This window comes from Panthera uncia, chromosome F1 (genome assembly GCF_023721935.1).
Source record: "Panthera uncia isolate 11264 chromosome F1, Puncia_PCG_1.0, whole genome shotgun sequence".
Lineage (NCBI taxonomy): Eukaryota > Metazoa > Chordata > Mammalia > Carnivora > Felidae > Panthera > Panthera uncia.
In genome coordinates, this window is record NC_064813.1 from 27297293 (window position 1) to 27313490 (window position 16198).

The 16198-nt window shown below is 36.5% G+C and overlaps 1 protein-coding gene and 1 long non-coding RNA gene across 3 annotated transcripts in view; one reads left to right on the top strand and one right to left on the bottom strand.

Moving 5' to 3' along the window:
• Positions 1–2431: 2431 nt before the first annotated feature.
• On the top strand, positions 2432–9079 carry LOC125925275 (uncharacterized). The gene is made up of 3 exons (XR_007458764.1): positions 2432–2552; positions 5630–5792; positions 8441–9079. It is a non-coding gene; the product is annotated as an uncharacterized LOC125925275 (long non-coding RNA).
• TOR1AIP1 (torsin 1A interacting protein 1) overlaps positions 7093–16198 on the bottom strand; it is a 43434-nt gene continuing 34328 nt past the window's right edge. For both annotated transcript variants that reach the window (XM_049634148.1, XM_049634149.1), the window contains 3 exons: positions 12235–12279; positions 11812–11868; positions 7093–9048 (listed from right to left, as the gene is read on the bottom strand). In XM_049634148.1, the coding sequence (XP_049490105.1) occupies positions 8261–9048; positions 11812–11868; positions 12235–12279 (890 nt within the window). In that variant the 3' untranslated portion in view covers positions 7093–8260. The remainder of the gene's footprint in view (positions 9049–11811; positions 11869–12234; positions 12280–16198) is intronic.

Consider the following 16198-nt stretch of genomic DNA (forward strand, 5'->3'; position numbering starts at 1 on the left):
TTCAACTGCTTTCTGGCTTTACTCATTTCTGTTTATACTCTTTACATATTTTAACTTCATTGTGCTGTGTGTATTGTTTTGAGGAAATTTGGTTCTTTGAGGAAACCATGAGACCATGCTTCAATTTGTTTGGTTTGGGTTGTTTGTTTGTTTGTTTGTTTAAACTCATATGCCTATGTTTAAGATTTGAAACAAACACAGAGCACTTAAACAACTTTCTAATCATAGGAGACAACTATAGCTATGCAAATCATATTAGCCTTATCCATTCACTGCTCTTGTTTGTGTTCTTTTTTTTTTTTAATTTTTTTTTTAACATTTATTTATTTTTGAGACAGAGAGAGACAGAGCATGAACGGTGGAGGGGCAGAGAGAGAGGGAGACACAGAACCGGAAGCAGGCTCCAGGCTCTGAGCCATCAGCCCAGAGCCCGACGCGGGGCTCAAACTCACCGAACGTGAGATCTTGACCTGAGCCGAAGTCGGACGCTCAACCAACTGAGCCACCCAGGCGCCCCTGTTTGTGTTCTTTATATTTCATTTCATATTAAAAGGTCATTTTTAGCATGCACATATATATTTATATTCATCCCTGAACACTGTGTGCAAGATTTAAGGCAGATGTTGAGACTGTTGTAAAGTTTGACGTTTGTGTCGCTTTCCTAGGGGAATGAGATAACATGATAAAAAGGCAAAAGATTAGTTGCTTAGGACTAAATCTGAGCATAACCTATAGTCCAATCCTCTAATACACATTGATCTCCTTGGGGAAAATGGTAAGGGTCAAATAGTTACTTCAAGAATAACTACATGACTCAAAAAGCAGAGCTGCTAATTCAATAACAATTAACACTTAGATGAACATACCTTTGGTTTGGGGGACCTACCAGCTAATGATAGAAAATCTAATTCTCTGAGACTATTCCCAAAGAGAAAGACTTCATTGGAACATACCCATGAAGATGTTATATTTCATACAGCAAGTATTACACTATACAACCACAGTGGGAGTCATCTGTTCAACTATAGACAGAGTATGGCCTTCTAGAGATAAAGACTCTTTCAGAGGAGACATCAAGTGAAATACTTTGGGGTTTACAGTATTTTCAGATATTAGAAACTTTGCCAGTTTTATAGAATCAGCATTGACAGAGATTTTAAATATCTAGTTCAATGTACGCTCAGGTTGGGAAATCAGAACCATAGTCTGCCTTTGTTATTGGAAAGGTACTCTTTCGAACAGAGTTCTAAACATTTTTGCCAGATTTTTACACCTCTCTATAGAGAGGTGTAAATTTCATCAGGTAATGAAGTGATCCCATAGGTCAGGCACTATGTTTCCCTAAATTGTACCCATTATATGTATAAAAAAAAAAAAAAGAAATGGATATTATGATGGGATAGAATGTAGTGTGATGGTTAACAATGTAAGTACAATGTAAGCTCTGGAGTCACATGGTCTGAGTTCAAATTCTGTCTTCAAAGTATAGCTTTGTGTCTTTGTTTTCTCAACTATTATAGGGAGAGAGTAATAGTATTTACTTCAAAGGATTATGAAAATTAAATGAGATACTATATGTATGGTGCAAATCATGGTGCTTGGCACATGATAAGTGCTCAAAAAATGTTAGCTATCATTCACTCCATTTATAGACTTCACTAAGCTTGAAGTGTGACACAGTTTGGGATCTCTGAGAAGCAGACTCTGACAAAACTTAATGTGCTAGATGTTTACTAGGGAATGCCCTTGGCGTGAACACCTATGGAAAGGAGGTGAAGGAAGAAGGATGGGGTTGAGGGGGGAGTCACATTATAATACAGGTACCATAGCCTCATCTAATCCCATGGGAAAGCTCTAGAGTGCAAATGGTCCGTCCAAATTGTACTATGATGGACTGAGAAGGCCTGGCCCTTATATTCCCTTAATCAGTCATTGGATGTGTACCACTCTCCCCCTAACCTGGCATGACCTTGGGCAAAATGACTCTCTGCAGCTGAAGTAATCCATGAAGTGACTGACAGTGAAGGCTCTTCCCTGACCACATGCCCAGTATTTGGTGCAACACATCCTTCCTTGAAGGTGATCTAGGTGGCACATCTTTGTGTTCAACACCGGGTAGTCTGTGCAGCACTTGGGAAATAATCTCAACCAGTTATAATTGTTTGAATAAAAGTGAAGTCTTTAAAAATAAAAGGATAGTGAGATCGAACAAGCCATGGAAAGATGGGAGAAAGAAGTCTATATATGTGACAAAAAGCTTTCTCGTTCTTTATAAAACCCCCAGATTTTTACAGACAGGGTTTCTGGTGACTAGAACTGCGACGGTTGGGGTTTGTAACAGAGGTGTAAGCTAGGAGAAAGTCCAAATACTCTGCATCATAAGGGTCACTTAAGAGGGCGGAAATAGAAGCCAGCCAGTTGATGTCACACAGAAAAGAATTGAGAATAAGAATTTAAGTGAACAAAAATAACTGACATTGTACCCTTTGATGTCCTCAGCACTTTCAAAGTGCTTCACATATAGCAACTGACTTCATCCTCACAATAACACGGTAAGATTTATTTACATTATTTCCCCCATTTTAGAGATGAGGGAACTGAGGCAGAGAGAAGTTAAGTGATTTACCAATGTCGTTGAGCAAGAAAGGTATGGAGCTGGGATTTGGACCCAGGTCAGACTCCAGACTCCAGACAGTAGGACTTGTGCTCTTAGTCATACGTTCCCTTCTGTTTCTGTACAATTACCAATGTTTTTGATGCAAATGGACTCTTTCTCAGCAAGTCAAAGAAGTGCCATTTTGCATCTAGGCTGAGAGAGGACGAAAACAGAGGCTGTACGGTATGCAGGGACAGCTAAGACCTGGGTTACATATAGGTGTTTCAAAAAAGATGAACTGTGAATCTACACTGCAGGTCTTTAGTTACAACAGCACGATGCCAGTGTAGGCGAGTATGAGTCAACAGGACTGTGTGACGACGGTCTTCAGACTTTTGGTGCGGGTAGTACTTGGATTCCACAAGCTGAGCAAGGAGGAAAGAAAGAAAAGGGTTTAAAGGAGAGCCACGAATAAGAACCTACAAATTGGAAAAATACTCCAACCTGTATAGAGCCTGAATAGATTGGGGGGAAAGTACGGCATATGGCGTTTCTAGAGACTAGGCGCTTAGTGGTTGACAATAGATGTTTTAAAACCAGACTGCCCAAATTCAAATCTCTGCTTTGTTACTTTTTACTTGGATATTCTTAAGTGTCACTGTACCTTTCTGTGCTTCCGTTTCCTATTAAATGGGAGTAACAGTACTACCTGACAGTGTTATTATGAGACTTGAATCTGTTAATACACATGAAGCACTTGAAACGGTGTTTGGAGCATGAATAAACACTTAGGCAAATAGCTGACAAAAAGTAAAAAGGGTGACAGACAACTTAACACATATTCAAATATAAAGACCTTTATGTAGATCTGTTCCATCTATTTTGTGACACAATGAGAGAAGGCCACTTAAACTAGGAGAGATTGAAAGAAAATTGCCCATCCAGAATAAATACTGAGTGAATGTTCTCTATAAAGGAGTATATAGCATGGAGTAGATTCTCAAGTTTAGCCTAAGAATGGTACTGTCTACAATTGGGGGGCAGGGAGGGACTTAAAGAATCAAGTTTGAATCAGGTACATAGTCTCCTACCATTACACTTGCCCAAGAAACAGTCTGAAAACTAAAGAAGGTTCTCAGTGTTCTTTTGAGGGACTTATAACAAATTAGTAATAGCTATTATATATTAAGATAGTACCTGAAGTGTTAATAACTGTTATTTCTTCAGCATAAAAAATATCAACGCAATGGGAAGAAATCAGAACACATTTGTAGCAGAGCTACAAAAAGGACAAGATTGCCTAGACAAAAGACGCAGATTTTAAAATTTTGATAGTGTTTCCATCACCCTTTATTTCATTTTTTAAAGTGAAAATGAAATTAATTAACCAGTATAGCATCATGTCATATAAAGGTCTTTATAAATTGGAAGATGTATTCAGTTGTCCCTTAACCGTATCTGCCCACTTGTTGGCCTGACCTTGGGAAAATGCCGTTCCCCATCCCCACCCCATGGTCCCTGTTAAAGGAGTGACCTAGACAGCTATGCTTCATCATATATTCTTTTCAGGGATCATCCATACACTGGGTTGAGCCAAGCAAGTTCATTCTCTTTGTGCGTTTAAGTCACAAAGGGGAAGTTACTAAGGTGAAGTAAGCCAGAAGTAGAGGCAGGGGGGATGGTGGCTGAGCTCTCCATCGGAAGTCCTCTCATTCCCAGTCTCCTGTCTGAAGAGTCTGAAATGCATTCTTACAATACCCACCCCACCCCTCTTTCTCTCTTCTGCTTGTTAGACAGCGTTTTTTTTGTTTTTGTTTTTTTGTTTTTTTTTGTTTTTTTACAATCAAATAATCCCTGACTTATTATGTGTCTCTCTCTACTTCAAACGGCTAAAAGTCAACAATGACATACAGAGATAAGAGTTGAGTCTACCACTGTGTATTTTGTATTTGGGGAGAGAAGATACATGAGCTAAATTGAATGAAGAGTTATTTTTAGTAGTACAGCACTTTGAAGAGTCCTCTGTGAGGTATTTTCCCTAATATGACATTCAATTAACCAAACCTTGTCATTTCTACCTAAATATTTTTTCTTATCCATTTTCTCTCCACACTCATAGCCATCACTTATTTGGATTATACTACCCTCTTAGGCATTATAAAAAGGTGTAAGGAAACTTGCTTTTTTATTATTTTTTATTTTTTTAATGTTTATTTTTTAGAGAGAGAAAAAGTGGGGGTAGGGACAGAGAAAGAGGGAGAAAAATCCCAAGCAGGCTCTGCGTTGTCAGTGCAGAGCCTGACATAGGGCTCAACCCCACGAACCATGAGATCTGAAATCAAGAGTTGGATGCTTAACCAACTGAGTCACCCAAGTGTCCCAGGAAACTTGCTTTTTATAGAAAACTCAAACTCCACATCTCAACATAAAGACCTCATGTCTTCCCAGTTTTGTCTTTTAACATTCACCTTCCCCTTGAAAACCCCTCCCTAATAATCCTTGCTTCCACCAGAAAAGAACCAGTTTCCCAGGGCATTGGTCCCCTTCCTTAAATTACAGCACTACTGAATTGAGGCTGACGTAGTTATATCGCTTTAGAAAAAGGCTCAGAATAACAGGAAAAAAGCAAAGAATATACTAAGATGTCACTTACCTATTTTTAGCTAACTAGGTAGGGCGTGCAGTTTTTATTCAACCAATATGATCGAGCAGTCTCTGTCGTTATCACTGTGCATATATTTAGGATACCCTCCCGCTCTCAAGAGGTATATGGTAGTACAAGCGTGCTAACTGTGGTGTCAGGGGTAATACATGATGAATGAGAGCATAAAAAAGAAGCACCTAAATAGTATTGGGGGAAGGAAAGTAGTGAAGATTTCAGTGAAGTTCTGCCTAAAAAACTCAGCCCTGGAGAACAAATAATTAGCAAAGCATGTAATTGGGGGAAGGGAGAGGGCCTTGAAAGTCTAAGAAAGTGCAAAAGACAAGGGTACAATATGAAAATGTGAGGGGTTTCGCCCTATTTATGCTCAGGTGACAGACTCTATCTTCCCCACAATCCAGAAGAGGCTGCAAGCACACCAGGACTTCTCTGAATCTGCGCCAAAGAGAGAGAGGTATTCAAGGCAGGAGTTTCCTTTCAGTCAACAGCAACCTCAGCTTGTTTTCCGACTCGGAACCCACATCTTCATCCCAGGTGGCTAAGGCTAGTAGAATCCTCATACTGTAAGATGTTACTCTATGACTTTGATAAGGACAACATAGAATAGTCCATGATCTACTCAAGAGAAATGCTTCCTTACGTTGCCAACATACAGTCCACTTTCCAAAGACCCAAGATCAAAGGGAAACTGGATTTTTATATCTTTAGGCATTAACTAATGGCATGAACTATGCAAACTCATTTCTAAATGACAGTTCTCTTTATAGAATGAAAATCAAGTTTACTTCCAATCTTTGTCTTGAGAATTGGAGCTTTAGAAAACTTCCTTAAATACAAGACGGTCATTAAAAGAAGGGAAGCAAATTAAGTTTCTAGAAATCTGTAAGACCAGTACTGTACTGTGGTTTTTCCTGAGCCGACCTTGCCACCCAAAGTCACACTGTGCCTAATTTCTAGAAACCCTAATCCTATGTTCAAGCTGATGAGTTATTAAATTTTCCCTTCATATGTATAAGGGACAAAAATGTATATAGTCCATAGATAGATATACGGTATATGCATGGTATTAAAATTTCAAGGGGGTAGATGGTTAGGGAAAAAAAAAATCTGAAAACACTCTTTAGGGAGGGGAGAAGGACAAATTTGAGAAACACTGCTGTAGATTCTTTTGCCAAGTCAGGAAAACCTAAATTAATTCCAATATAGTGATAATTCAAAAATCCCTGGATGAAACAGAAGAGCATGGTGATTATATTTTTAACCAATGTACTTGTAAATGGCTACAATTCTCTGGCCTTTGTTTCTCCTAGCAGAAATTACTAAAATTGTTCAAGTGTAAAGAAAACTCTAGGATTAACTGGAAAAAAAAAAAGGTTCATGAATCATCATTAAGTTTACGACACACAGAGTACAAACCAAGAAAGTAAATTTATTTAAATTACTAAAATAGCTTCTAAAGTCATTTACAGATCAGCTGCTACAATTATTTCTCCTGAAAGACATAAGTAACATTAATTTCTTTAAAATTATTTTGGTCAGCGAAACATTTAATAAAAACATTTGTCTCTCCATATAATATATGTGTATAAAATAAGCCTTTTCAAAAACTCTTGTTTTTAGAATCCTCTATAAATCAGATGACCTGACTTCTGACAGTCAGGAACAATTTTCAATAAAGGGTATAAATTTATGAATACGGGTTGTCCTAGTTGGAAGGAACCGGACCACACTCTACTACCAGGCATGGGAGGATCCTCAACAGGTGAATGATAAAGCCAATGACTGCCTCTAGTATTCTAAAAACAGTATTTTCATTTAAGGTTTGTAGAAATTAAAAAAAAAAAAAAAAAAGGTGTATCTAGAATCTTACGATTTTAAGAATAACAAAGCAGTCAACAGATGAGAAAGGTCAGTAATAGATGCCAGGTTACAACTGAAATACAACAGCGGTACAGGAATGCACAGTAGTACATCTCAACATTCCCCACATATGGTAAAGTTCGCTTTCTCTTTGGCTCGAGGCACTCTTAATAAAATTTATCACGTGCATAGTACATCTTTATATTTGTAGAACTGCACGCAGAAAATCAAATCCTTCTTCGATAGCCCAGGAAAGCCGGTTAACCAGTGATTTACCAATTCCTGTGATTATATTTCTTAATTCAAAACAAAGGCTTCAGGATATGTCCAAAATAAACTGCTCTGAACTGACCACACCCTTAAGAGTCAAATGGACAAATATGCTAAATCTTATTATATACATGCTTTAAAATCCTTGGGAGGACCAAAAATTTCTTAAAGGAAAAGGACACGTGAGAAACAAACCCCAGCAGAATTCACTGAGAATAGAGTTCATATGGCTATACCTGAATGACCTAAGTCTCAGTGGCTTATTTTAAATTTCATCTTGAAGATTTTCCCCCTTACCTTCCTCATTCCACAATTTCTCCTTTTCCTTGCCTCCTTCTCCTGCCCTCCAAAAACAAAGAAAACAATCCAAACACACTCAGATGACCTTTCATTACTCTTGCTCCTAAAAGTGGAAACTAAGGAACTCGCACCTAAATGATGGTAAAAGAGAATAATGGGAAAACCCACAGTTGCATTTATAGAGCTGCCTTACTAATAGCAAACTCTGTGAAAAATCTAACTTATAAACTTGGGAGGATTCATAGGAAGGAGCCCAATCCCCCCCCAACCTGGTCTGGTCATAACACGGCAGTAATGATTCAACCTCGAGTCTAAACAGACTAGGGGACTGCGTGTAAGTTGTAGTCCTCAGAGATCATTAACGCAGATCTTAATGGAAACAGGGAAATGATTCTCTCAAATAACAGATCATTAGGGTGAACAAATGAGTTAGATGTTCCATGTTTACCTAAGAATTTAACATCCTTTAAAAAGAAACCAGTTCTTTCATAAAGAGCTCTGAATTCTGTCTCTGGTTACAAAGGCTGAAAAATTCTCCAAATTTGAGACATGATTTTGTCTTCTGTCACCCTTTATAAGCAGATGCCACTTTTCAGGGCATTTTCAGGTTGGACAGGCAGGACCAAGTGAGAAATACGACTCCAGAGCCCACTCAATTTATCCGGGTCCATATGTTTGTGGGAATTGGGTGTGTCAGCATTGGTGAACTTGACTTTGAGGAAATCTCTCACTTTTTCTTCAATCTCCTTTAGGCCTAGACTGGTTCCAAGCGTCTCCTCCTCCAACAAGACAGTCAGGACTAAGGCTACATCTTTGAAGGCTGCATTTTCATGGTCACAATACTTATAGAAGATCAAAGTGGAGCCTGCAGGCAGTGACTCAAAGCGATGTACCACCGCTGCGTTCTGGCCATTCGTGAACCCATTGCTCAGTTCCCAGTCTACCTCTTCTTTGACAGTATCACTGTCTTGAGTAGCTTTGTCCGCCCCATCAATCCGGATGGCACGGACACTGTGGAAAGAAGAGTAGGCATCAGCAATTTGTTCACTCAGACACTTCAGTGCTTCTTCAGCATCTCGAGCAGCAGTGAGCAGCAAGATAGCAGGCTGAGGCCGAGGCTGGGAGCTATTCAGATGTCTTTCGAGGAATGTAAGGCTCCTTTTCCACAGCTTCTCATCTTGACCTTGGTACTTATTCATAAGTTGTTTCATCTGGTTCTGGAACTCTTGAACAGGAGTGGTTTTTACCTCAGGAGTACGAACGAAGAGAAAACTCCCGATGGCGAAAGAAGCTACCAGAACGAGTAGGCACCACCACTTCATCTTGACAAAAGATGCACTTTTGGGTTGTCCAGCTGCTTCTGCTCAGGAAAAAAAAAAAAAAAAAAGAAATGCCAGTGATCATTTTCTTAGATTCAAGGACAAACGACTTGTAAGACCAATATTAATTTCCATAGACATTAAAAGTGGAAGGAATTTAAAGAACGGAGCGGGTAATTTATTTTCTTAAAGAAAGGTTTATCACATGTATTCAAGAAAATCTCACACCCCTAGGTTTTAAGTTATGTGTGTAAATATGCGTATGTCTCTTCAATGTCAAAATGATAAAAAGTCTTAGAGTAAAAAATAGAATTTAAATGTATGAAATGACATAAGTCAGAAATAAGATAATTTCTAAAGCAAAACTATTATTACTACTATTAATATTTGAGAGATAAACAATACTAAAAGGTTAATAATACTAAAATACAAAATAGATTTTTAAATTTAGGTGCTCAGAATTCATGTAGCTGATCATCCAAGGTGGAATGTTTCTGAAGTATACAAAGGGATTAAAAAAGGATGCACTGTAAGTGAATATCTTCCATATATTATAATAGGTAGCTGTCCCTTTAATTGCAGATGCCTATCTTTTGTGGAATGCAAGTTAACACCAGTAAAACTGAGTTTGCAACTCATGGAGTGCCTGGGTGGCTCAGTAGGTTAAGTGTCCCACTTCAGCTCAGGTCATGATCTCACGGTTCTTCAGTTCAAGCTCCAAGTCGAGTTTTGTACTGACAGTTCAGAGCCTTGGATTCTGTGTCTCCCTCTTTTTCTGCCCCTCCTCTGTTCCTGCATGTGCTGTCTCTTTCTCTCTCTCTCTCTCAAAAATAAATAATAAACATTAAAAAAAATTGAGTTTGCAACTCATCCTTAATTATTATTGGCAATAATGATACCAATTACATTTACCTAGCACTTTCCAGTTTAATAAAGGACTTTCTCATATACCACTTCATTTAACAGGAAAACAACAATAATACTTTTATACCTTTTATTTATTTATACTACAGAGTTTTTAGAGAAATAGTTCTCAAAGTGTGACTGGTGGGTACCTTGAGATCATTCCAAGGAGGTCCTTGAGGTTAAAGCTATTCTCACAACATTAAGATGTTATCCGACATTTCCCACCATGTGGACATTTGCATTGATGGTGCAAAGAAAGCAATGGTGGGAAAAACAACTGATGCCTTAGCATGAATCAGGGTAGTGCCAATACAGTTTTTGTATTCACACCCATTCATTTAAGGTTATCAGTGAAACTGCTTCATAAAGCAAAATTTTTCATTTAATACTCAACTCTTGAGCACAAATCTTAATATTTTATGTGAAGAACTGGGAAATATACCTAAAGTACTTCTGCTACCTAGCACAGCACAGTAGTTGTCTCGAGGAAAAGAACTCTGTGCAGCTGAGTTGAACTGAACTAGTACTTTTAAGAACAAGTGACAAAGAATGGTTAGTCAGACTTGAGTATTTGGCAGACATTTTCTTGAAGATGAACAAAGTAAGTCTGTTGTTTCTAGAAAAACAGCTGACAATATTTGTTGCCAATTACAGAATTCATGGTTTAAAGTGAAAATTAGGATTGTAGAAATACTGTATCTGCCACTATAAGCTTGACAGCTCCTGAATACTTAAGAACTTTTGTCTTGAGATTGGTGGCGATATCAACAAATGTTATCTTTTTATACTGTATTAAAAATGTGTCAACATTTGGAAGATCTACATAACTTAGTGAACCAGTATTTTCCGAATGATCAGTACATGATATTCCATTCAAAGTATAAGAAAGACCAATGGATTTTAAGGTAACAACATAAAAAGTTCATTAATATGGTCTCAGGTTTCACATTTCAAGTACCTTGTTGAGTTTATCAGAATATCCACAATTACCTGAAGACTATTAAAAATCTATATTATCATTATAAAGCTGGAATGTGGCATATACTGCAACCAAAACAACATATTGTAACATACTGAATGAAGAAGGAGATATGAGAATCCAGCTCTATTTTATTAAGCCAGGCATTAAAGAGATTAGAAAATATAAGCAACTGGTCACTATTCTTACTAAATTATTTCAAAATAAATAGGCACTTTAAAAATTTTTCAATTTTAATTTCTAGGTAAATACAGACAGGTATAACACACACACACACATATATACATATATACATACATGTATGTATACATATACACATATATATACATATATATGTGTATACATATACACACACATATATATATACATATATATGTGTATATATATGTATATATATACACATATATATATATATTCTTTAGGTATTTATTAATTTTGCTAGTAGAAAGCGATTATGAGACCAAAGCCTGAGAGTCACTGTGAAGATTTTTCTTAGTACTTATTCAGGACAATAAGGAGGCTTAGAGAATTAAAGAAACTTGCCCCAAGGCTACACAGAAGGCTAAAGTGGTAGAGTCTGTAGACTCTAAAACCCATGGTAATCCTATTATGTCATGCTATGTGCCATCTTTCTTTTGATTCAGCAAGGTTCACTTGGTTATTATTAGTAGTGCTGCTTATTAACTTTTGCTCTTAGTCTTATGGATAGTCTTATGGATAATTGTTTAGTCTTATGGATGTTATTTCATATAGTTTGTCCTTAAAGAATTTCACTGCTAGTAAAATATATACTTTTTCCTCTTAAGTGTTTAAAATACAATTCTTCAAATAGCATTGTTTGCTGTCAAAAAAAAATTAAAACAATTATGAATGACCAATTTCAGAAACTTGCTTATAAAAACTGAACAGAAAAACTTACTTTGGCTGGAAGTTGATGGAAACTGGTTTCCAAGTTCTGATTTCTGAATGCTGTCATCTAATGATAGAAGTAATAAAGACTTATCAATTTATGGTTCATAATATAAGTATTTCCAACAGAGAAAGAAAATACAAATTCTACCATGAGAATATGAGGCAGAAATCAGCCAGAAATAGAAGAAAAAGTGGAAGATCTAAGCACGCATTAGAATGACAGCTCCTTGAGACTCAAAAGTTATTTCTTTCATAATTATTCACAGCATGCCATGGTCTAGTATAAAGCATACTTTTAATACATTTGTTTTGTGAGAAAGCCTTAAAGTATTTGATCCAAATTATTTAATGGAAGTGGTGAAACTTATAGCACAAAGTTAATAGAACAAAGAAAATAAGTACAACTAAAAGAAAATAAAACGTATTATACCATCTGAAAAACTGCCATATATTGAACTCCTGTCTGGTGATGATGCTGTAAGAAGGGGAAAAAAGGACAAAATATGGATTATGGATTATTGAGCTACTGGATAAGGGGTTTTAAGGTAAAACTCAATCTTAATCCTACTTTCTACCTCAAAATGATTCAAATATTTACTCTGGTGCTTCTGATCATTTCAAATATCAGTAATATTTTTTAAATTATAGTACAAACTTTTCACCGTTTCTATTAATAGACAATTCTGTTTTATTTAGGTTTGTGGTCAGATTTCAAAAATAATTTTCTCATGACTCCATCAAATCTCTACTTCTATCATTATTTTAGCAAACAAAATTATCCTAAATTTTTCCTTTTTCCCTCAGTGCTTCTTGGCATGACCACAGATTTTAACGTAAGAGAGAGAAGAAATGGAAGGGCAACTCTCAGAAGGGAGAGAGTTACTAATTCATATGACCTACATTTGCTAACACTGCCATCTATCACTTGCCTGGGATTTTATAACTTACGTATATATAAATGACCTTCCTGGTATTTACCAAGAGCTTTCATTTGAGAAACACAGGACTAACCTAGAGGTATAAAATTAGCACTGCTAAGGTATAGAAATAGCCTTATTTTTGCTTATATGACAAAAAATCTCAAATGAAACAAAATGACGTCAACCTTAAGGCATATTGTTTCACAATTACTAGTGTAGCCTAGAAAATAACATCATTTAGAAACTTGTAATTTAGGTCACCAAAGTTAACAACTGAATTACTAAAACAAACAAGTAAATTCCATCAAGTGATATTTATCTTGAATACCTTACTCTATGGTTACAAAGATCCGATGAGATAGTATATAATATTATAATATAGTAATACATAACTATAATAATATAAAACTATATATAACACTGAATCACTAAATTCTATTCCTGAAATAATTAAATTATAATACATATTATTATATAAAAGAATCAAATGAGACATTTTATATAACACATATAACATATAGCTACAATATATATTATACTGATTATAATATATAACATTATACAGTTATTATATAACATGTAATATTTACATAACTCAGAGAACATCTTAAATTAAAAAAAAATTTTTTTTTAAGTTTATTTATTTTTAGAGAGAAAGAGGGGGAGACAGAGTGTAAGTGGGGAGGTGCAGAGAGACAGGGAGACACAGAACTCAAAGCAGGCTCCAGGCTCTGAGCTGTCAGTACAGAGCCTGACACGGGGCTCAAACTCACGGACTCATGGACTGTGAAATCAAGACCTGAGCTGAAGTCGGCCGCCCAACCAACTGAGCCATGCAGGTGCCCCAAAGTTAAAATTTTTTTTAAATTAATAATCCCTTTATAATAATATCAAAAAGAACTAAATATAAGGAATTAACTTATTAGCAAAGAAGGTAAAAGACTTGTACACTGGAAACTACAAAATACTAATAAAAGAAATTAAAGCTGACACAAATAGATGGAAAGGTACCCCATGTTCATGGATTGGAGAATTAATATTCTAATAATGTCTAGGGGAGCCTGGGTGGCTCAGTCGGTTAAGTGACCAACTTCAGCTCAGGTCATGATCTCATAGTTCGTGAGTTCAAGCCCCACATTCGACTCTGTCCTGACAGTTTGGAGCCTGGAGCCTGCTTTGGATTCTGTGTTTCCCTCTCTCTCTGCCCTCCCCCCCCCGCAACACACACTATCTCACTCAAGAATAAACATTAAAGCAATCTATAGATTCAGTATAATCCTTATCAAAATTCCAACGGCATTTTTTACAGAAATACAAAACAATCCTAAAATTCACAAGGAAACACAAGAGACTCCAAATAGAGAAATTCTGAGTAAGAAGAACAAAGCTGGGTGCATCACACTTCTTGACTTCAAAGTACATTACAAAGCTAGAGTAATCAAAACAGTATGGTACTGGCATAAAAACAGACATACAGACCACCAGAAGAGAATAGAGAATCCAGAAATAAATCCATGCAGATATGGTCAACTGATCTTTCACAATGATACCAAGAATACACAATGGGGAAAGGACAGTCTCTTGAATAAACGGTGTTGGGAAAACTGGATATCCACAAGCAAAAGAATGAAACTGGGACTCTTATACCATACACACACACAAAAAATCAATGCAAAATGGATTAAATACTTAAACATAAGAACCCAAACCATAAAACTCCCAGGAAAAAATGCAGGGAAAAAGCATCCTGACACTGGCTTTGGCAATGATTTCCTGTATATGACACCAACAACACAGGCAACAGAAGCAAAAACAGACCATGTGATTACAGCACACTTGAAACATGTGATGAGTTATGTGATCAAAATCACTTTAAGTTTTACTTTGCACCTGTTAGGATGAGTATTATACAAAAGTCAAGAGTGAGGTATATGGACAGAGGATGTAGAGAAATGGGAACCCTTGTGCACTGTAGGTGGGAATATAAATTGCTGCAGCCAGTATGGAAAAAGAGCATGAAGGCTCCTCAGAAACTGAAGAATGAAACTACCAATACGTCATGCTCCTCAGAAACTGAAGAATGAAACTACCAATACGATCCAGCAATCGCCCTATTGGATATATATCCAAAGGAACTGAAATTAGGATCTTGAAGGGATATCTGTACGCCTATGTTCACTGCAGTAATATTCATGATAGCCAAGACGTGGAAGTAACCTTAAAGTCCACTGATGGATGAGTGAATAAAGAAAATGTGGTATATCCAGTTAACCCTTGAACAACATAGGTTTAAACTGTGCAGGTCCACTTATGTGGACTTTTAACACACTGAACAATTTTTTGAAGATTTATAACAATTTGAAAAAACTCACAGTCGAAATGCATAGCCTAGAAATATTTTTAAAAATTAAGAAAAAGTTAAGTATTTCATGAATACATAAAATATATGTAGATACTACTTTATCATTGACCACCATAAAATACACACAAATTACAGTAGAGTTAAAATTTATCAAAATTTATGCACCCAGACTGTACATGGTGCCATTTGAAGCTGAGGGAAATATAAACAAACATAAATATGCAGTATTAAAATTTTTTTAATGTTTATTTTTGGGAGACAGAACATGAGCAGCTGAGGGTCAGAGACAGAGGGAGACACAGAATCAGAAGCAGGCTCGAGGCTCTGAGCTGTCAGCATAGAACCTGAAGTGGGGCTCGAACTCACAGACTGCAAGATCATGACCTGAGCCGAAGTTGGGACACTTAACTCACTGAGCCACCCAGGTGCCCCTAAATATACAGTATTAAATCATAATTGCATAAAATTAACATATGTATATACTTTAATAATGCCATAATTGTTATAGAAGAAACCATCAAACCCAGAACAATAAATTCCTGCTGGAGAAAACTGTGTCCAGATGTGTGTTATCTTATAGGATTTACAACACAGCTGATCAAGGAAATCATGAGAGAGATCATGAATATGGCAGAAAGGTGGGGGGTGAAGGGTATCAAGATATGGATTTTAGATTTCACGATATACTAAAAAGCTAGAATAAGCAAAATAGTATGGTACTCACACAAAAGCAGACACATAGATCAATGGAACAGAATAAAGAGCCCAGAAATAAATTCATGATTATATGGCCAATTAATCTTCGACAAAGGAGGTGAGAATATAAAATAGGAAAAAAGACCATCTCTTCAATAAATAGTGTTGGGAAAACTGGACAGCAAAAGACTGAAACCGCATCACCTTCTTACACCATACACAAAAATAAACTCAAAATGAATTAAGGACCTAATTCATTAAATGTGAGACCTGACACCATAAATGTGAGACCTGACACCATAAAAATCCTAGAAAAGAGCACATGTCTCTGACATTGTCCAGGCAACATTGTTTCTAGATATATTTCCTGAGGCAAGGGAAACAACAGCAAAAATAAACTGTTGGAACTACACCAA